Here is a 22785-nt window from a genome sequence, read left to right as displayed (position 1 = left end):
TGGATTAAAGACTTAAATGTAAGATCTCAAACTCTAAAAATCCAAGAAGAAAACCTAGGAAATACTTTTCTGGACACTGGCTTAGACAAAGAATTTATGGTAAGTCCTCAAAAGCAAATGCAACAAATACAAAAATTGACAATTGGGACCTTATTAAACTAAAGACTTTCTGAACAGCAAAAGAAACTATTAACAGAGTAAACAGAAAGCCTACAGAATGGGAGAAAATATTTGCAAACTATGCATCCAACAGAGGACTAATATCCACAATCTATAAGGAACCTAAATAAATCAACAAGAAAAAAACTAAATAATTCCTTTAAAAGTGGGCAAAGTCCACGAATAGACACTTCTCAAAACAAGACATGCAAGTGGCCAACATATGAAAAAATGCTTAACATCACTAATCATCAGAGAAATGCAAATCAAAACCACAATGAGATACCACCTCATACCAGTCAGAATGGCTGTTATTAAAAAGTCAAAAAATGGCCGGTGTGGTGGCTCATGCCTGTAATCCCAGCACTTTGGGAGGCCAAGGTGGGAGGATTACCTGAGGTCAGGAGTTCAAGATCAGCCTGACCAGCATGGTGAAACCCCATGTCTACTAAAAATACAAAAAAATTAGCCAGGCATAATGGCACATTCCTGTAATCCCAGCTACTTGGGATGCTGAGGCAGGAGAATGGCTTGAACCTGGGAGGCGGAGGTTGGAGTGAGCTGGAGGTTGGAGTAAGCTGAGATTGCACCGTTGTACTCCAGCCTGGGCAACAAGAGTGAAAATCCGTCTAAAAAAAGGCAAAAAATAACATGTTGGCGAAGTTTTGGAGAAAAGGAAACGTTTATACACTGTTGGTAGGATTGTGAATTAGCTTAGCCCCTATGGAAAGCAGTTTGGAGACTTCTAAAAGAATGAAAAATAGAATTACCATTTGACCCAGCAATCCCATTACTGGGTATATACTCAAGGAAAATAAATTCTTCTACCAAAAATATACCTACACTCACGTGTATTTTATCACAGCACTATTCATAATAGCAAAGACATGGAATCAACCTAGGTGCCCATCAACAGTGGATTGGATAAAGAAAATCTGGTGTATATATATATACCATGGAATACTACGCAGCCATAAAAAAGAGCACAATTATGTCCTTAGCAGCAGCATGGATGTAGCTGAAGGTCATTATCCTAAGTGAATTAACACAGAAAGAGAAAACCAAATACTGCATGTTTTTACTTATAAATGGCAGCTGAGCATTGGGTACACATGGACATAAAGATGGAATAGTAGACACTGGGGATTCCCCAAGGGGAGAGTTAGGGAGAGAGGTAAGTAAGGATTGAAAAACTACCTATTAGGTACTGTGTTCACTGTTTGGGTGACAGGATCAATAGAGGCCCAAACCAGCATCACACAATGTACCTGTGTAGCAAATCTGCACATGCACCCCTTGAATTTAAAAAAAAAAAAAATTAGCTAGGCATGGTGACATGAACCTGTAGTCTCAGCTACTCAGGAGGTTGAGACAGGAGGATTGTTGGACCCTAAGAGTTAGAGGCTGCAGTGGGCTGTAATCATGCCACTGTACTCCAGCTTGGGTGACAAAGTGAGATCCTGTCTAAAAAACATAAAAATTAATAAATTGGGTTAAAGTGCATGAACTTCTTTAGTATTCTCCTTGAATATTAACATATTCTTTTCCAAAAATGTTTTACCAATTGACATTGCCACTCAGCCTCTATGTGAACGTTTCTATAATATTGTACTCAAACTGTGATTCTCTTTGCTGATTTCATGAGCAAAAGATATGTTGTTTTGTCATATAATTTTTTAGATTATTCATCAAGGTGGACAATTTTCTTATGCATATTATCCACTTGTATCTCTTTTTTAGTGAATTGTCTAGTTGTGCCTTTTACCCATTTATTTTCATTGAGGTTTTAGTGTTTTTCTTATTAATTTAATACATTCTTTTTTATTATTATTATACTTTAAGTTCTGGGGTACATGTGCACAATGTGCAGGTTTGTTACATATGTATACATGTGCCATGTTGGTGCGCTGTGCCCATTAACTCGTCATTTACATTAGGTGTATCTCCTAATGCTATCCCTCCCCTCTCCCCCCAACCCATGGCAGGCCCGGGTGTGTGATGTTCCCCACCCTGTGCCCAAGTGTTCTCATTGTTCAATTCCCACCTATGAGTGAGAACGTGTGGTGTTTGGTTTTCTGTCTTTGCGATAGTTTGCTCAGAATGATGGTTTCCAGCTTCATCCATGTCCCTACAAAGGACGTGAACTCATCCTTTTTTATGGCTGCATAGTATTCCATGGTGTATATGTGCCACATTTTCTTAATCCAGTCTATCATTGGTGGACATTTGGGTTGGTTCCAAGTCTTTGCTATTGTGAATAGTGCCTCAATAAACATACGTGTGCATGTGTCTTTATAGCAGCGTGATTTATAATCCTTTTGGTATATACCCAGTAATGGGATGGCTGGGTCAAATGGTATTTCTAGTTCTGGATCCTTGAGGAATCGCCACACTGTCTTCCACAATGGTTGAACTAGTTTACAGTCCCACTGACAGTGTAAAAGTATTCCTGTTTCTCCACATCCTCTCCAGCACCTGTTGTTTCCTGACCTTTTAATGATCGCCATTCTAACTGGTGTGAGATGGTATCTCATTGTGGTTTTGATTTGCGTTTCTCTGATGGCCAGTGATGATGAGCATTTTTTCATGTGTCTGTTGGCTGTATAAATGTCTTCTTTTGAGAAGTGTCTGTTCATATCCTTTGCCCACTTTTTGATGGGGTTGTTTGATATTTTCTTGTAAATTTGTTTGAGTTCTTTGTAGATTCTGGATATTAGCCCTTTGTCAGATGGGTAGATTGTAAACATTTTCTCCCATTCTGTAGGTTGCCTGTTCACTCTAATGGTACGTTCTTTTGCTGTGCAGAAGCTCTTTAGTTTAATCAGATCCCATTTGTCAATTTTGGCTTTTGTTGCCATTGCTTGTGGTGTTTTAGTCATGAAGTCCTTGCCCATGCCTATGTCCTGAATGGTATTGCCTAGGTTTTCTTCTTGGGTTTCTATGGTTTTAGGTCTAACATTTAAGTCTTTAATCCATCTTGAATTAATTTTTGTGTAAGTTGTAAGGAAGGGATCCAGTTTCAGCTTTCTCCATATGGCTAGCCAGTTTTCCCAGCACCATTTATTAAATAGGGAATCCCTTCCCCATTTCTTGTTTTTGTCAGGTTTGTCAAAGATCAGATAGTTGTAGATGTGTGGTATTATTTCTGAGGGCTCTGTTCTGTTCCATTGGTCTATGTATCTGTTTTGGTACCAGTAGCATGCTGTTTTGGTTACTGTAGCCTTGTAGTATAGTTTGAAGTCAGGTAGCATGATGCCTCCAGCTTTGTTCTTTTTGCTTAGGATTGTCTTGGCAATGTGGGATCTTTTTTGGTTCCATATGAACTTTAAAGTAGTTTTTTCCAATTCTGTGAAGAAAGTCATTGGTAGCTTGATGGGGATGGCATTGAATCTATAAATTACCTTGGGCGGTATGGCCATTTTCACGATATTGATTCTTCCTATCCATGAGCATGGAATATTCTTCCATTTGTTTGTGTTCTCTTCTATTTTGTTGAGCAGTGGTTTGTAGTTCTCCTTGGAGAGGTCCTTCACATCCCTTGTAAGTTGGATTCCTAGGTATTTTATTCTCTTTGAAGCAATTGTGAATGGGAATTCACTCCTGATTTGGCTCTCTGTTTGTCTGTTATTGGTGTATAGGAATTTAATAAATTCTTTATATTTTAAGGAGCTCAACCTGTTGTCCATCATGTTTTTGGAAATAATTTTTGCAATTTGTTCTTTGCCTTTTAATTTGTTTATAATTATTTTGATTATTTAAATATTTTTTATGTGGTCAAATATATTGATTGTTTCTTTCATGATTGCTTCCATTGCTTTTATGTTTTTTTCTTCTCCATCATAAAACCATTTAGATATTCACCTATATTTCATTAAAGCTTTATTCAAGTTTTAATCCTTGTCAGTTTAATTTAGTGTATGGTGCAATGTAAGGAAATTGTCCCTTCCCCAGTAGTTAACTAATTTATACTGGCCTCATTTATTCTATAATCCTTCCTTTGGCCTTATGCCCAAAGGCATAATCATCATTTAGATATTCACCTGTATTTCCTTAAAGCTTTATTCAAGCTTGAATTGTTGTCAGTTTAATTTAGTGTATGGTGCAATGTAAGGAAATTGTCCCTTCCCCAGTAGTTAACTAATTTATACTAGCCTCATTTATTGTATAATCCTTCCTTTGGCCTTATGTCCAAAGGTATAATAACCTATATATGATTGTTAATATCATATACGGACTGTCCCAACTTAACGACGGTTGGACTTACAATTGTTTGACTGTACAATGGTGTGAAAGCAATATGCTTTCAGTAGAAACCATACTTCAGCTTTTGAGTTTTGCTCTTTCCCAGGCAGATATGCCATACAATACTCTCTCCTGATGCTGGGCAGTAGCAGCAAGTGGTGAGCTGCAGCTCTCAGCCAGCCACACTGATATAAATGTTCTGAACATGTTTGTGGTAGGCGAGGCCAAGCTCTGGTGTTCAGTAGGTTATATGTATTCAATGCTCTTTCAGTTATGACATTTTCAATGTATGATCAATTTGTTGGGATATAACCCCATTCTAAGTTGAAGAGCATCTGTATAAAGTCATTTTTTTGGCTGGGCGCAGTGGCTCACACCTGTAACCTCAGCACTTTGGGAGGCCAAGGTGGGAGGATCTCTTGAGGCCAGGAGTTTGAGACCATCTTGGCCAACATGATGAAACCCTGTCTCTGCTAAAAATACGAAAATTAGCCAGGTGTAATGGTGAGCACCTGTAGTCCCTGCTACTTGGGAGGCTGAAACACGCAAATTGCTTGAACCCAGGAAGTGGAGGTTGCAATGAACTGAGATCATGCCACTGCACTCCAATCTGGGCAACAGTGCGAGACTGTCCCAAAAATAAAAGATAAAAAATAATAAAGTCATTTTTCTAGGGTCTCTTTTTGGGTAAGTATTTGTCAATTTTGATGTTAAGGGACTAGTGCTGAATTGTTTTAATTATTAAACCATTTAAATATGTAGTAGAGCAAGCCATCCCTCATTCTTCTTTTAAAAAAAGTTTATTATATTATCACCACTTTGTTATTTCAGGTGAACTTTAAAATACTTTGTCAAGCTCCTCCCTAATATTTCATAGCAAACGTGTTTGTTTGTTTTTGTAGAGGCAGGCTCCCTCTCTGTCACCCAGGCTGGAGTACAGTGGCATGTACTCCATAGCTCTCTGCAGCTTTGAACTCCTGGCCTCAAGCGATCCTCCCGGCCTCAAGCGATCCTCCCAGGATTACAGGTGTGAGCCACTGTGCCCAGCCTCATAGCAAAAGTTTTAAAGTGTCTTCTGTGATTATGGGTATTTTAGTCAATAAAGCTGGGATACTGGTTTCTCTCTTACAGAGTAGCAAACGTTTTTTTGGTTCTGGTTGTCTTTCCACATCTCTAAAGGTAGAGGGACTTAGCGAATGTGCATAGGAAAGGGTAATCTCTACGCTTGGATTGCCATTCTTTTCCCTGTCCTTGGATGAGACAGACTGAATGCACCTGCCCCATAGAATGTAAGATCTACAAAGGCAGGAATTTTGACTTACCCATTTTGTCACTGGAGTATTCCAAGTGCCTAGAACAATGCTTGGTGTCTGGTAGGGCAGAGTAACGTATTCTGCAGATGCCTGGGGTACATCAGTGAAGGAAACAGATCCCTGCCCTCATGGAGCTTGCTTTTTAAATTCCATCTGTTCCTTAAATTCACCTGCAGTGAATGGTTACCCTCCATTTAACTGCACAACTCAGAACCTGGGAGTGATTCTTGTTTCCTTTGTCTCCTTCATCTTCAACATCCAGTTAGCCACCAGGGCCTCCTAGACATCTTCAGCATCTGTCCACTTTCTTCATCCATCTTGCCCCTTTCTGGGCCACTGTCCTCTCTCCAATTACTATAAAAACTCCTAACTTACTTCTTTACCCCTAGTCTTGCTTCTCTCAGTAACATTCCCTCCCTTGTAAAGAGAGGGAGCTTCCCCAAATGTAAATGCGACGTGTCACTCCCATGCCTGGAACCCTTCAGTGAGTCCCCAGTTTGAAGTCCCAGCTCCTTATGATTGACGTGGTCCTTCAGGATCAGCCCCTTCTCTCCAGGGTCAGCCCTGGCGGCCCCCTCTCCAGTGCTCCAGTTCTGGGGTCCAGACCAAATGAACTTCTCCAAGAAGCTTTGAAGCAAGCCATTGTTGCTCTCACTTCTGGGCCTTTGTCCCTTCTGGGTCTTCTGCTTTGAACACACTTTGGGTTTTTGCTCAAATTTATTTTCTCTAGGAAGTCTTACCCACTCACTAGACTAGGTTAGTTGCCCTCAGTAGAGTGGCTTATAGTACCTGGTACACTTCCTTTTAGGGCTTCACACAGTTTCTTGTAATTATTGATTAATTACCTTACTTTCACTAGACCGGGGTTTCTCAACCTTGGAATGACATTCCAGCCACTGACATTTTGAGTTGGATAATTCTTTGCAGTGGGGACTGCCCTGTACATTGTAGGATGTTTAGCAGCATCCCTGGCTTCTACTGGCTAAATTCCAGTGGCATACCTTCCGCTCCTCTCCCCCGGTTGTAACAACCAAACATTTCTCTAGACACTGCCAAATGCCCCCTGGAGGGGAAGATCGCCTGGTTGAGAATCACTGTACTAGACCAAACTGTTTGAAGGCAGGACCCACATTTGGTGTGTTCTGCTTGGCTGGGTCAGTGAAACTTCACACAGGATAAGTGCAAACTGGGTGTTATAGGCTGAGCAGGTGTTCACTACAGACAAAGAGATGGGAAGAACATTATGGGGCAAGAGGATGGCACACCCAGACTCCTAGAAGTATGACATGGCCTGGCATGTTCCCAAGGCTGTGGGCCATCTGCTGTGGCTGGAATGTGGCTGCACACAGCAGACAGACAGGAGCTGACTGTGGAGAGGGGCGGGTGCAAGTCCCAAAGGACTTTATGTGTCACACCCAAGTGACTTGTCCTTTAGGCCAGAGTTCTCAACTGTAGTGTCACAACACATGGGTGTGTTGTGGTCATAGTCACTTCCGAGGTGAGGTGTCTCAAGTCATTTATCATGAAAAACAGGGTTTTGACATTTATGAATGACTCAAGTAAAATAAAAAAGCAATCAGAGCAAGCAGCTGTCCCTCTCACTCATTTGGCATTCTGATGTGCTTTCTGCATTGGGAGGGGGAGGGGTGTTTGTGACCTGTGCTGCCCCTGCACTGTGCATGCTGGGGGCTGTGTGTCTCAGGTGAGCTTCATGACCCCGAATGTGTTGTTGGCAGAAAAGAGGCTGAGGGTTGCTGCCTGTGGCACCAGGAAGAATCATCTGTTTTTAAAACAAGCGAGTAGCTCAATTAAATTTGCATTTTAGGACAAACCCTTTGACTGCAAAGTAAAGAATGGATGGGGGGCAACCTTGGAGAGAGGGGGACCAGTTAAGGGACTAATGCTGTGAGCCAGGCATGAGATGATGAGAGCCTGAATTGAGACAGAGGCAGGAGGGTTGGTGGGGAAGACTTCAGATTTGAATGCTGTTATGGGGATAAATAAAATCAATAGGATATTGTGCTTAGACGAGGGAGGTGAAGGCCAAAGAGGTGAGGTGGAATGCCACCTAAGTTTCTGGTTTGGCTGATTGGGGATAGGGAGGATGATTTGAGGGAGAGGTTCGGGGTAATGATTTAGGCATGTTATCACTGGGAGCTTGGTAGGGAGGATGGGAGGGGGCTGAGGGTTGAAACGGTATCTATTGGGCACAAGGTATACTATTCAGTTGATGGACACTGGAAGCCCAAACCTCACCATTACTCACTATATCCATGTAACAAACCAGCATATATACCCCCAAATCTATGAATAAAAACAATAATAATAATCGTTGAGAGCTTGTGGGAGATATTGTGGCAGTATCCAAGTGAGAACTGGGATTTGGGAATCATCAATGTAGAGGCAGTGGGAGAAGCAGTGGCTATGAGTGAGGCTGTTCAGGAAAAGTCTAGAATAAGAGGAGAAGAGGCCAGGCATGGTGGCTCAAGCCTATAATGCCAGCACTTTGGGAGGCCAAGGCAGGAGTATCATGAGGTCAGGAGATCGAGACCACCCCGGCTAACAGGGTAAAACCCTGTCTCTACTAAAAATACAAAAAATTAGCCAGGCATGGTGGCACGCGCCTGTAATCCCAGCTACTCAGGAGGCAGAGGCAGGAGAATCGCTTGAACCTGGGATGCGGAGGTTGCAGTGAGCCGAGATTGCAACATTGCACTCCAGCCTGGGCAACGGAGCGAAACTCCGTCTCAAAAAAAAAAAAAAAAAAAAAGAGGAGAAGAATGTCAATGTCAGTACTTGCTGGACAGCTGGACTCAAGGAAATAGTAGAGATTGAGAAGGAAAGGTCTGAGAAATGGGATAATTGGGAGAGAGTAGGAGAAAAGAGTAGTAAATAGAGTTGAACTTGTCTCTTTGTGTCAGTCAGCAGATCTGCTGGGGCTGGATGGTGTTGGAGACTGTAGCACTCTATGAAATTCACATTGCCCCTTGTCCTTTCCAGGTGGCAGACGCTCATTGGTGGACTTTTGCTTCATGTGTCCTGGAAACTGGGCTGGGTAGAGATCAACAGCAGTTCAAGGTATAACCTCTCTATGCTGGACTCATGCATGATTCACACTCTGCTTGCTTTTGATATTATATAATTTCATATGGTGTTACACTGGAAACACAGAGGTTTATTTATTTACTTATTTATTTATTTTTGAGACAGAGTCTCACTCTGTCTCCCAGGCTAGGGTGCAGTGGCATGATCTTGGCTCGCTGCAACCTCTGCTTCCCAGGTTCAAGCAATTCTCATGCCTCAGCCTCCTGAGTAGCTGGGATTACAGGCGCACACCACCATGCCTGGCTAATTTTTGTATTTTTAGTAGAGACGGGGTTTCACCATGTTGGCCAGGCTGGTCTCGAACTCCTGACCTCAAGTGATCCACCTGCCTTGACCTCCCAAAATGCTAGGATTATAGGCGTGAGCCATCATGCCCAGCCAAAACAGAGGTTTGTTTGATTTGTTTGATCTCTTAGTTCCCTTCTAACCGTGCGGTTTAGTGATTTTATTTTCAGATAAAATTCAAATAGTATTTTCCTGGGTAATAATGCCACTAATATAGTATTAACTGATACATTGATGTAGTGTGGGGAAAAAAGTTAATTGAGATATATATTTTATAATGTCAAATTAATTTTGCTTTGTTTTAGATCATAGGATATGATGAATGAAATTATATTAGCTTAAAAATTTTTTTTAGTAAATTTCTTATTTTAAATTATTTCTGGCTGGGCATGGTGGCTCATGCCTGTAATCCCAGCACTTTGGGAAACCAAGGCGGGAAGATCACTTGAACCCAAGAGTTTGAGACCAGCCTGGACAACGTAGGGAGACCCCACCTCTACGAAAATAATAAGAAAAATATTAGCCAGGTGTGGTGCATGCCTGTGTTTCCTGCTACTTGGGAGACTGAGGTGGGAGGATCACCTCAGCCTGGGAGGTCAAGGCTGCAGTTTGCTGTGATTGCATCACAGCACTCTAGCCTGAGCCACAGCAGAGACCCTGCCTCAAAAAAAATTCCTACCTATAGAAAAGTTAGAATAATACAATGAACTCCCCTACCCATTACTCAGATTTCATTATTATTATTATTATTATTATTATTATTATTTTGAGATGGAGTTTCGCTCTTGTTGCCCAGGCTGGAGTGCAATGGCGCAATCTCAGCTCACTGCAACCTCTGCTTCCTGGGTTCAAGCAATTCTCCTGCCTCAGCCTCTTGAGTAGCTGGGATTACAGGCATGCGCCACCACGCCTGGCTAATTTTGTATTTTTAGTAGAGACGGGGTTTCTCCGTGTTGGTCAGGCTGGTCTTGAACTCCCGACCTCAGGTGATCCATCCACCTTGGCCTCCCAAAGTGCTGGGATTACATGAACCACTGTGCCCGGCGATTCCCTTATTTTACCATGCTTTCCCTATCATTTTGTCTTGATGTACTGTACATGTATATATGTGTATATGTATATGCATACATACGTATATAAATATATAAACTTTTTTTCCCTGAACTTTTTGAAAGTAAGTTGTAGATTTAACAGGAAATGTCTCTTTTCTTTACTTCTGAATTCTTTAGGGTGTATTTCCTAAGAGCAAGGACATTTTCTTAGAGGACTGCAGTAAAATTATCAAAATCTGGAGATATTAACATTGATACAATACTGTTATCTCATTTAAAGACCATATTTTGCCAGTTATCTCGATGGTATCCTTTGTAGCCCTCCACTCCAAAATTCTAGTACGAGGTCCAGTCCAGATCACACATTACATTAGTTGTTATGATTCTATTAAAACAGCCTTTTAAATATGTTTAAAAGAAATTTAGGCCAGGCACAGTGCTCATGCCTGTTATCCCAGCACTTTGGGAGGCCAAGACAGGTGGATCACTTGAGGTCAGGAGTTCGAGACCAGCCTGACCAATATGGTGAAACCCTGTCTCTACTAAAAATACACAATTAGCTGGGCGTGGTGGCACATACCTGTAATCCCAGCTACTTGAAAGGCTGAGGCAGGAGAATCGCTTGAACCCAGGAGGCGGAAGTTGCAGTGAGCCAAGATTGCGCCACTGCACTCCAGCCTGGGTTGTAAGAGCGAAACTCCGTCTCAGAAAAAAAAGAAAAAAAAGAAATTTTAAAGACCATGACATTATCTAGCCAAAACTATAATCTGAACTGGTTATCTACTCCTGCCTCACCTAGATATCCTCCTAACTCTTTGAGAACATCCTTCCTATCCTGAAATGATGCACAAAGTGAAAAGAAAACTAAGCTAAGGTTAATATGAATAAAGTAAACATCCCAGCTGAATGAGCAGGCTGTCATTCACCTTGTGATGACTCTGCCCAGTTTCTCCATTAATCAGATTAACTGCTTAATTTTTTTTTTCCTTTTTTTTGGTTTTTGAGACAGAGTCTCGCTCTGTCGCCCAGGCTGGAGTGCAGTGGCACGATCTCAGCTCACTGCAAGCTCTGCCTCCTGGGTTCATGCCATTCTCCTGCCTCAGCCTCCCGAGTAGCTGGGACTACAGGCGCGTGCCACCATGCCTGGCTAATTTTTTGTATTTTTTAGTAGAGACGGGGTTTAACCACGTTAGCCAGGATGGTCTCAATCTCCTGATTCTGTGATCCACCCTCTTTGGCCTCCCAAAGTGCTGGGATTACAGGCGTGAGCCACTGCACCCGGCCAACTGCTTAATTTTTAAGTCACTCCTTTGGCACTCTGGAGAAGATTTGAGAATATGTTCAGCATAATATTAATACTTTTGGCTCCTCTACCGGGTGTGGTGGCTCATGCCTGTAATCCCAGCACTTAGGGAGGCCGAGGCAGGAAGATCACTTGAGGTGACCAGCCTGGCCAACATGGTGAAGCCCTATCTCTACTAAAAATACAAAAATGAGCCCAGCATGGCTACTTGGGAGGCTGAGGCAGGAGAATTGCTTGAGCCAGGGAGGCAGAGGTTGCAGTGAGCCGAGATCACGCCACTGCACTCCAGCCTGGGTGACAGAGTGAGACCCTGTCTCAAAAAAAAAAAAAGAAAAAAAATAATAATTTTGGCTTCTCCTGAAAATTTAAAACTGGAGAGCAAAAAACTAGTATTAAGAAGTTTTATGAAGGCGAGATCCTGGGAACATAGGTTTACATTAATGTACCTGACCATGTTATATCATAATCCATATTCAGAAGGAATATTCCACACTGTATGCTTAGCTAATCCAAAGGAGAAGTTATTAAGTCACAGTTTTGCATTTTCATGATATAGTATCCTTAATTGGATGAAATAAAGATACTTTTGGGATTTTATATGTTATACTAAGCACAAGTCTTACTAAATACTCCATTGTTATGGTGGATAGTTCAGTAAGAATTTGGCTTCATTTAAACAAATAGGGATACAGAATTCACAAGGCCTGAGATAGTTACAATATTTAAATACTGAAGGACCCTGGCTCCAAATGGGTAAACGTATTCCTTTGGAGAAGCAGGAGCTTGGGCCAGAATGAGGGAATTGGCTGTCACATTATAGCCTGGGAACCACTGGTGCAGATCAGCATGAGTCTTCCTTGCTGATTCTAATTATCACATAATATCTGATGTAAATTATTTACTTATTAATAGTAGTCTTTAAAAAATTACCTTACTCATATTTTCTTAAAAGCAATGCCATTTTTCCCATGAAAAATTTTTTTGTTTATTGTGTTATTAATAAAATATGTATTACATAAGATTTACCATTTTAACCATTTTTTAAGTATACAATTCGTTGGCATTGATTATAGTCACAATATTGTACAATCATCATAACTATTTTTGCCCAGAACTTTTTCATCATTCCAAACATAAACTCTGTACCCATTAAATGATATCTTCCCATTCTCCCCTCCCACTTGCTCCTAGTAACCCCTGTTCTACTTTCTTTGTCTATGAATTTGCCTATTCTGGGTACCTTGTATAAATTGAGTTGTACAATATTTGTTCTTTGGTGTCTGACTTATTTTACTTAGCATTAATGTTTTCAAGTTTCATGCATGTTGTAGCATGAATGAGAATTTCATTCCTTGTGGAGGCTGAACAATGTCTACATGTACTCATCACATTTTGCTTATGCATTTATCTGTTGATAGAATTCTCCATACTTTTATTAATTTTTTTTTTTTTTTTTTTTTTTTGAGGCAAGGTCTTGCTCTGTCGTCCAGGCTGGAGTGCAGTGGCTCAATCTTAGCTCACTGCAGCCTTGAACTTCTGGGCTCAAGCTATCCTCCCACCTCAGTTTCCCAAGTGACTGGGACTACAGGTGTGCACTACCATGCCCAGCTAATTGTTTAATTTTCTGTAGAGATGGGGGTTTGCAATATTGCCCAGGCTGGTCTCTAACTCCTGACCTCAAGCAGTCCTCCCCTCTCAGCCTCCCAAAGTGCTGGGGTTACAGGCATGAGCCACTGTGCCCAGCCTTCTAATTGATGTTTTGAAGGGCAGCTAATGACTAGTAGAACTGGCCAAAGATTCTCAAGATTGCTTCCCTGCAAGACGCTGTCCTTTGACTGTAGAAGTTTGAGACCCACTAGACACTTGTCCCTTGGACTTGACAGTGTGCTGCTAGGTTCTACGTATCTCGGAATATCTGTGATCACATCTTCTTTTCAGCTCCTAGCTAAACTCCACAGAAGTCTTTTCACCACTGTCTCCTGTAGGTGTATTCACAGCCACCCACAGCTCCATGAAACTTTTTGTCCAGGATCCCCATATCTGGGTTTTTGGTAGATCTTGTACCTGAGCTGGTACAGCTCAGGATTTCCAGTTGCCATGGCCCTTGGCAAAGGAGCGTTACCAGATGTTTAGCAGAAGGATCCAGCAGCCACGTTCTTTCGTGTGTGCTGGGCTGGGTTTGTATTTGCTGTGGCTGCTGTTTCCTCCTGGGCCTGGTTTTCTGATTATGTCATTAGGGAAGTGAAGCCCAGCTTTACTGAGTAACTATGAATGCAGAGATGACAGAGGTTTGGCTCTTCTAAAAATGGAAATATCAGGAAGACAGTTTGGAGTCCCAGAGGTTACTGTGGGGTGGGGATTGTAATGGTGGGGCTGGAGAGTGGGTCCTAAGTTAAGACTGGGCAGCATAGGCCATGGAGAACTCATTTAGATTGCCCTTCTAACCTGGAGCTCAAAGAGGCCCCCATTCCCTCTCAAATGTCAAATGAGCCTCAGAACCTGTTTTGCTCTTATCACACAAGCTGGAGGGCAATGGCACGATCTCGGCTCACTTCAACCTCTGCCTCCCGGGTTCAAGCAATTCTCCTGCCTTAGCCTCCTGAGTAGCTGAGATTACAGGCACCTACCACCATGCCCAGTTAATTTTTTTTGTATTTTTAGTGGAGATATGGTTTCACCGTGTTGGTCAGGCTGGTCTCGAACTCCTGACCTCAGGTGATCCACCTGCCTCGGCCTCCCAAAGTGCTGGGATTACAGGCATGAGCCACCATGCCCGGCCAACACATTTCTTATATTGCAAAGAGGCCATATCTCCTGTGCCTGCCAGTATTGGCTCTACATAGCAACCTTATGGGGTCATTCTCTTGTCTAGGTGTTTGCCTGGTGACTGGTTGTTGCCACCTAGTCTTGGATGACGCTCTTGGAACAGTCTGTCTTGGGACAGATAGCGCTGTTGTACAGCCACAAGCTTGTCAATACATGGCAGTTACTGCTGTTGCCAAGCCATTGCAGAACATTGAAGCAATTTTTCCAGCAGATGCTGAAATCCTTTGCTAAAGGCTTCCTGTATTTGCAAAAAGTGGTTCTAAAAGAACGTTGTGACCCGTTTTATCTGACTGGACATCTGTTAGCACCGTGAGACCATGGCATTCTTTTTTGGATTCTGGAACCATTGCAGAAGGCAGGCTCAGGTGTAATTTCATTGGAGACTTCAGATGCAGTCCTATAATTCCTGTATTGCCAGGCTACAGGTTTAAATAAAAACACTTTGAAAGTAATTTTTAACCTACTTGCCACTTTTCGTCTGTTATAAGTAAGAGAGCAAAGTTTGAACTCTCAAGCTTTCAAAGATGAGAAATTCTTAGTTAAAAATTTTATGCTACAATACCTTTGTGACCAGAAATTTCTGAGATGAAACAGAAGCCCACATCCCTTAATTTTTCATCAAGAGTCTGTGCTGGAGAACCGTAACAAGTATCTTTGATAAAACCTCCAAATTAACTTAGCACTGTTTATAAAGAAATGAACAGTTAACCAATCATTTAGGGTCCAGATTGTATTTATTTTAAAAAATTTATTTATTTATTTATTTGGAGACAGAGTCTTGCTCTGTTGCCCAGGCTTGAGTACAGTGGTGCAGTCATGGCTTACTGTAGCCTGCAACTCCTAGGCTTAAGAGATCCTCCTGCCTCAGCCTCCTGAGTAGCTGAAACTATAGGTGTGAGCCATCATGCTGGCTAATTTTTAAAATTTTTGTAGAGACAGCATCTCACTATGTTGCCCAGGTAGGTCTCAAACTCCTGACCTCAAGCAGTCCTCCTGATGGCCTCTCAAAGTGCTGGGATTACAGGCAGGAGCCACCATGCCTGGCCATACATTTTATTTATTTATTTTAGAGACAGGATCTTGCTATATTGTCCATGATGGCGTCAAACTCCTGGGCTCAGGTGATCCTCCCATCTGTTTCTGAAGTAGCTGGGACTACAGGTGTGTGCCATTGTGTCTGGCTGTACTTAAATTTTTTTTTTTTTTTTTTGAGATGGAGTCTCGCTCTGTCACCCAAGCTGGAGTGCAGTGGCGTGATCTTGGCTCATTGCAACCTCTGCCTCCGGGGTTCAAGCGACTCTCTTGCCTCAGCCCCCCGGGAAGCTGGGATTACAGGCGGGCACCAACACACCTGGCTTATTTTTCTACTTTTAGAAGAGACGGGATTTCGCTATGTTGGTCAGGCTGGTCTTGAACTCCTGACCTCCGGTGATCCACCCGCCTAGGCCTCCCAAAGTGCTGGGATTACAGGCATGAGCCACCGCGCCCTGCCCCAACTCTCTCTCTCTTTCTCTCTTTCCCCTTCCTGCCTGCCTTCCTTCCTTCCTTCCTTCTTTCCTTCCTTCCTTCCTTCCTCCTTTCCTTTTTCTTTTTCTTTTTTTTCTTTTCTTTCTTTTTGAGACAGAGTCTCACTCTGTTGCTCAGGCTGGAGTGCAGTGGCTTGATCTCAGCTCACTGCAACCTCTGCTGCCCTGTTCAAGCGATTCTCCTGCCTCAGCCTCTCGGGTAGCTGGGGTTACAGGCTCCTGCCACCATGCCCGGCTAATTTTTGTATTTTCAGTAGAGATGGGGTTTCACCATCTTGGCCAGGCTGGTCTGGAACTCCTGACCTCATGATCTACCTGCCTCGGCCTCCCAAAGTGCTGGGATTACAGGCGTGAGCCACCGCGCCCAGCCCTCTTTTTTTTTTTTTAATTTTTTGTTTTGAGGCGGAGCCTCCCTCTGTCACCCAGGCTGAAGTGCAGTGGGATGGTCTTGGCTCACTGCAAGCTCCACCTCCCAGGTTCAAGCACTTCTCCTGCCTCAGTCTCCCAAGTAGCTGGGGCTACAGGCGTGCGTCACCATGCCTGGCTAATTTTTTTTTTTTTTTTTTTTTTGTATTTTTAGTAGAGACAGGGTTTCACTGTATTGGCCAGGCTGGTCTCGAACTCCTGACCTCAGGTGATCTACCCACCTCAGCCTCCCAAAGTACTGGGATTACAGGTGTGAGCCACCATGCCCGGCCAACTCTATTTCTTAATACTAACATTGCCTCTGTTCTGTGCTTTTCCTGCAGTCCATCTCCTGAGGCTCACTCAGCGACACATCTAGCCTTGGTCCTCCCAGGAAGGTGTGAGGTAGATAAGGTGGTGCTGGAGGAGGCAACTGCCCTTACAGTGGAGGGTACAGGGTAACAGCCCCTAACACTGTGGCAGGGTCAAAGCCTGACCACCTGGTGGGGAAGGAGAGCAGTGGCCTTTCAAACACTGTGGTGTTGGGAGCTGTAGACTGGTTTCTTTGAAGCTCTTATTGGGCTTTAGGGATTGTCAGAACCTTACTGAAGATGACAAGATTTCCATTTCAGCATAAACTAGATTACATGTTGAGAATCTTGGACCAGAAAAAAAATGAAACATGAAGTGGGAAGAAGTGATGATTCTGCATGATCAGAGAGCTGGGAAGAACCAGTGATGAAAGTGCCTTGAGAAATGGAGCTTGAGGCTGGGCACGGTGGCTCACGCCTGTAATCCCAACACTCTGGGAGTCTGAGGCAGGAAGATTGCTTGAGCCCAGAAGTTTGAGACTAACCTGGGCAACATAGTGAGACCCCCATCTCTTTAAAAAAAAAAAAAAAAGAAAGAACTTTACGGAAACCCAGTGGTCACATGGTCCTTTGTGTATAGCCCAGGGCACTGTCTAGTGTGTGAAGCCTTGAGCACCTCAGCTAGTAAGGTCCAGAGGTTGGGACTCAGACTGCCTTATTCTAAATTGGGCCAACAGATGTGCCAGGAGTAAATATGTTAGCCTTGTGGGTTCTTCTATCTCTGTTGCAGCTACTCAGCTCTGCTGTTAGAGCATAAAAATAGCAATAGACAATACACAAATGGTTGGGTGTGACAGTGTGCCGATAAAATGCTATTTTCAGAAACAGGCAGCAGGTGGGATTTGGTCTATGGGCCATAGTTCTTTGACTCCATCTCTAAATTATGCTCTGTGAGAAACTGTCATCACAGGACTCTTGGGTTCAAGAAATATTAGGGCTGGACTTCATCAAGGGAATGTGATCCTCTCTGAGTCAGGAGGAAGAGTGAAGAATGAAAGAGAAAAGTCTAAGGAAAGTGAGAAGAAGGGAGAAAGGGGGCAATAAGACTGACGAGCATAGTCACCAGTAGTGGACCAAAAAAAGAGAAAAAGAAAAAGAAATCTAGGGGTCTTCTATAATTAGTGATGTAATATGCAGAAATCCTTTCCAACTTTAAAGAAAATACTGACTTTACATTTGTAAGGTATTAGTATTTTAGGCAATTCCAGTAGTCAACATGAACCTTGGTTTCTTTTTGTTTGTTTGTTTTTTGAGACAGAGTCTTGCTCTGTTGCCCAGGCTGGAGTGCAGTGGCATGATCTTGGCTCTGCAACCTCCACCTCCTGGGTTCAAGGGATCCTCCTGCCTCAGCCTCCCAAGTAGCTGGGATTACAGGCGCATGCCACCACGCCTGGCTAATTTCGTATTTTTAGTAGAGACAGGATTTCACCATGTTGGCCAGGCTGACCTCAAACTCCTGACCTCAAGTGATCCTCCCGCCTCGGCCTCCCAAAATGCTAGGATTACAGGCGTAAGCCATCATGCCTGGCCTCTTGCTGTCTTATTTTCATGTTTGGAAACTATTTTTTGGTCCACTAGGTGTCAGTGTAACATAGAATTTTCAAAAATTCAGCTTCCGGAGCCTTTTCAGCACCCACGAAGAGCTAAACTGCAAATTGTTTTCAGGGAGCAGATGTTCTCTCAATAATGCATGCTCTATTTGAAAAACAAATAATTTAATTTAATTAGCCTTCATCTCAATAACAACAGTTTTGTAAACCGTGCCAACAGATTTTTGTTAGCTTCTTATAAAATGCTTTGTTCATCAGGGTTCTTAGGAATGACAGAGTGTGTGTGGAAACAAAAAACAGGCCCATGATTCAAACAAGATGCAATATTTGTGCTTATAAATAGTTAAGAAAGATCATCTGTTACCACAGTTTTCAAATTAGACCCCTTGGCAAATAGTCCTTCAACATGGTAAGGTCTGCAGTCTTTGTGGCTAGGAGTTGCTGGGAGACCCTACAGCACACACCTTTCTTTCTTTCTTTCTTTCTTTCTTTCTTTCTTTTTCTTTCTTTCTTTCTTTCTTTCTTTTTCTTTCTTTCTTTCTTTCTCTCCTTCTTTTTCTTTCTTTCTTCTTTCTCTCTCCATTCCCTTCTCTCTGCCTTCCCTTCTCTCCCTTCTCTTCCCTTTCCCTTCCCTTCTCTTCCCTTTCCCTTCCCTTCTCTTTCCCTTTCCTTCTCTTCCCTTTCCCTTTCCCTTTCCTTCTCTTCCCTTTCCCTTCCCTTCTCTGTCCTTTCCCTTCCCTTCTCTTCCCTTTCCCTTCCCTTCTCTTCCCTTTCCCTTCCCTTCTCTTCCCTTTCCCTTTCCTTCTCTTCCCTTTCCCTTCCCTTCTCTTCCCTTCCCCTTCCCTTCTCTCCCCTCCCCTCTCTTTCTTTCCTTCCTTCTCTTTCTCTCCTTCCTTCCTTCCTTCCTTCCTTCTTTCTTCTGTAGCTCAGTAGCTCCCTAGAGGCCCGAACACCACAGGGACCTGAGATCCCACCAGGACCATCTCAGGATTTAATTCCATCTTGCCTCCTTTGTGGGCCAGCAGGACAATGAAAGAATAAACCAGCACAGGAGGCCCAGATGGCACCAGCTGAAGAATTAGAGGTGGGGAATTGTTGCATTAGTTGCATGTGCCTAGTTTGTTCCTAATGTTCAGGCCTCTGGCTATCCTAGAATCAGACAGCATTAGATCTGTAAAGGAGGGCAGGTCATTACAACCTCTCTGGAAGGTGATTTGGTACCCAGTTATGAACTTTTTTCTTTTTGTTTTTGAGATGGAGTCTCACTTGTGTCGCCCAGGCTGGAGTGCAGTGGTGCGATCTTGGCCCATTGCAGCCTCTGCCTCTCAGGTTCAAGCAATTATCGTGCCTCAGTCTCCCGAGTAGCTGGCACTACAGGCGCCTGCCATGATGCCCGGCTACTTTTTGTATTTTTAGGGGTTTCACCATGTTGTCTAGGCTCGTCTTGAACTCCTGACCTCAGGTGATCTGCCCGTCTCAGCCTCCCAAAGTGCTGGGATTACAGGCATGAGCCACTACGTCCAGCCCCCAGCCCCCAGTTACAAACTTTAATGCACCTTTTTTTTTTTTTTTTTGAGACAGAGTCTCGCTCTTTTGCCCAGGCTGGAGTGCAGTAGCGCGATCTCGGCTCACTGCAAGCTCTGCCTCCCGGGTTCATGCCATTCTCCTGCCTCAGCCTCCCAGAGTAGCTGGGACTACAGGCGCCCGCCACTGCACCCGGCTAATTTTTTGTATTTTTAGTAGAGATAGGGTTTCACTCTGTTAGCCAGGATGGTCTCGATCTGACCTCATGATCCGCCCACCTCGGCCTCCCAAAGTGCTGGGATTATAGGCGTGAGTCACCGCACCCGGCCTAATGCACATATCTTTTAATAGCATTTCCACTTCAGGGAATTTATCCTACATATTGCAAAAACACCATGATATGAGACAAGAATACAGTTGACCCTTGGTATATGTGGGGGACTGCTTCTAGGTTCCCTCTCATAACAACATTTCCAGGTGCTTAAGTTCCTGATATAAAACAGCACAGTATTTGCACATAACCTACACATGTCATCCCATATGTGTTAAATCATCTCTAGATTACAACGTAAATGCTACGTCAGTAGTAGTTATGCATTGTTTAGAGAATAATGGCAAGAGAAAGGTCTGTCTATGTTCAATACAGATACAACCATCCTTTTTTTTTTTTTTTTTTTTTTTAAGAGACGGAGTCTTGCTCTGTCACCCAGGCTGGAGTGCAATGCTGCGATCTCGGCTCACTGCAGCCTCCACCTCCTGGGTTCAATCCATTCTCCTGCCTCAGTTTCCCAAGTAGCTGGGACTACAAGCATGTGCCACCATGCCCAGCTAATTTTTGCATTTTTTAGTTGAGATGGTGTTTTACTATATGTTGGCCAGGCTGATCTTGAACTCCTGACTTCAGGTGATCCTCTGCCTCGGCCTCCCAAAGTGGTGGGATTACAGGGCGTAAACCACCTTGCCTAGCCTTTTTCCTAATATTTTTGATCTGTAATTGATTGAATCGATGGATGTGGAGCCCACAGATACAGAGGGCAGCTGTATATTTAAGGGTAACCATACAGTATTAGAATAGTAAAAATGTAGGATTAATTTAAATGTCCAGCAGTAGGGCTGGTATTCAATTATTGATAAATTAGGGATGACTTTTTTGACATGGAAAGATGTGAAGTGAAGCAGGTTGTAAATAATATGTACAATAGCATCCCGTTTTTGTTGAGTGTTCATTTGTGCGCATATAGACACTGATTGGAAGGAGATATAGTAAGGTATTAACAGTGGTTTTCTGTGGATAGTGACATTGTAATTATAATCTTTTTCTTGATTATCTGTATTTTCAAAAATTTATGGTATAGATAGATACTACTTTTTTTCTTTTTTTTTCCTTTTTGAGATGGAGTTTCACTCTTGTTGCCCAGGCTGGAGTGCAGTGGCACAATCTCAGCTAACTGCAACCTCCGCCTCCTGGGTTCAAGCAATTCTCCTGCCTCAGTCTCCCGAGTAGCAGGAATTACAAGTGCCCACCACCATGCCCGGCTAATTTTTGTATTTTTAGTAGAGACAGGGTTTCACTATGTTGGCCAGGCTGGTCTGGAACTCCTGACCTCAGGTGATCCACCAGCCTTGGCCTTCCAAAGCGTTGGGATTAAAACTGTGAGCCACTGTGCCAGGCAGGTACTACTTTAAAAAAAAAAAAAAAAAAGAGAGAGAGATAAGATATAGAAAGCACAATAACTACCTCTATTCCAAGATTCTAAGTTTAAGTTCATGTCTGTTGAAGGAAAATATGTGTGTTTTTTAATGCAGTTAGTTTGTTGTTGTCACAGTTCTAGGTTACAACATGATTGTTAATAAATGTTTATTGAATTTGAAATTGTTAGATTCCCCATTAGGGCCATTTCAGAGAGACAGGTGTGGGATGTAGGCATTTTTTGTTCTTATCCCTGCTCTTGAAAACCGAGTAGCTGTCAACACCAGCAATTCTGTTCAGAGCAAAGTCTCTAAAGGGCTGGAGAAAAAGAAGAAATGTCAGTTGTGGTCATGGTTGGATTTTGTTGCTGTTGTTTTCCCCTTGTAACAATCTAGAGAGAGAAGACAAAAAAAATGTTTTAAGATACCAAAGTAATGCCTGGAGAGTCATTCTGCAAATATTTGAGTGTCTGCTATATGCCAGGCATTGTTCTTGGTGCTGGAGATGTGCAGGGAGCAAAACAAAGTTTGTTGCCCTTGTGGAGCTGGCATTCTAGTTGAGGTAGACAGACAATAAACACATGAAAATGTAAGTGCATAGTGTGTCCAGTTGTGGTACATGTGGAGAATATAGCCAGGTAAGAGGTTAGGGGTGTGTGTGTGTGTGTGTCTCAGGCCAGTGGATAGGGGGTTATTTTATAGAGAGTGGGTAAGAAGGACTCACAGATAAAATAACTTCTAGGCAGAGATCTGATTCTGTGGGAGAACAGGCCATGCAGGTGATTTGTGGGGAGAGGGTTCCTGGCAGAGGAAACAGCAGCCAGCCCTGAGGTGCTTGGCATATTTGCTGACCAGCAAAGAGGTCAGAATGCTGTTTTATTTCCACCTGTAAATGAAAACTTTATTGTAGGTAACTTTACTCATATCCAAGGATAAAGTCATGGAAGTGAATTTTCTGGCTCAAAAAGTACGCATATTGAGGCTTTTGATAAATGCAGCCAAGTAGTACATACATATCCTACGGAAAGATACCAGTCTATATCTCACAGCAGTGTGAAGGTGTTGGTTTCATTATCCCCTCTATTGGATATAACTTTTAAAAATTGCTAGTTTCTTGGGCAAAGCATGATGTATCTTTAATTCAAAATTATTTAATTTAAAGTTCCTTTATTATTAGGAAAGTTGGATCATTTTTCATATGTTTGTTGGCCATTTATATTTCTTGTGTGTGTGTGTGTGAGATAGAAAGAAAGAGACAGACAGACAGAATTACCTGCTTTTGTCCACTGACTCTTTTTTTTTGGAGAGCTGATTTTTTTTCTTTTTGATTTATCGTACATTAAGGATACTAAAATCCAGCCTGTTTCATATGTTGCCAGTGTTTTTTCCTGGTTTGTTAATTTTCTGTTGATTTTCTTTATGGTGTTTTTAGCTG

General features: G+C 42.7%; 1 protein-coding gene across 19 annotated transcripts in view; it reads left to right on the top strand.

Moving 5' to 3' along the window:
- TMEM241 (transmembrane protein 241) overlaps positions 1 to 22785 on the top strand; it is a 181773-nt gene that overhangs the window by 7802 nt on the left and 151186 nt on the right. For 16 of the 19 annotated variants that reach the window (XR_010151862.1, XR_010151861.1, XR_010151868.1 and 13 more), the window contains one exon: positions 8715 to 8792. The exons of 1 other annotated variant lie outside the window; for it this stretch is intronic. Coding sequence is in view for 7 of the 18 variants with exons in the window: in XM_063795563.1 (XP_063651633.1) it covers positions 8715 to 8792 (78 nt within the window). In the remaining 11 variants the exon portion in view is untranslated. Of the gene's footprint in view, positions 1 to 5303; positions 5429 to 8714; positions 8793 to 22785 lie in introns of all 19 variants that reach the window. 2 more of the 19 variants (XR_010151869.1, XM_063795564.1) reach the window with 1 other exon arrangement.

The sequence above is a fragment of the Pan troglodytes genome, chromosome 17, assembly GCF_028858775.2.
Source record: "Pan troglodytes isolate AG18354 chromosome 17, NHGRI_mPanTro3-v2.0_pri, whole genome shotgun sequence".
Classification (NCBI taxonomy): Eukaryota; Metazoa; Chordata; class Mammalia; order Primates; family Hominidae; genus Pan; species Pan troglodytes.
Note: the sequence above shows the minus strand (reverse complement) of the source record. Positions and strands in the feature narration are given on the sequence as shown.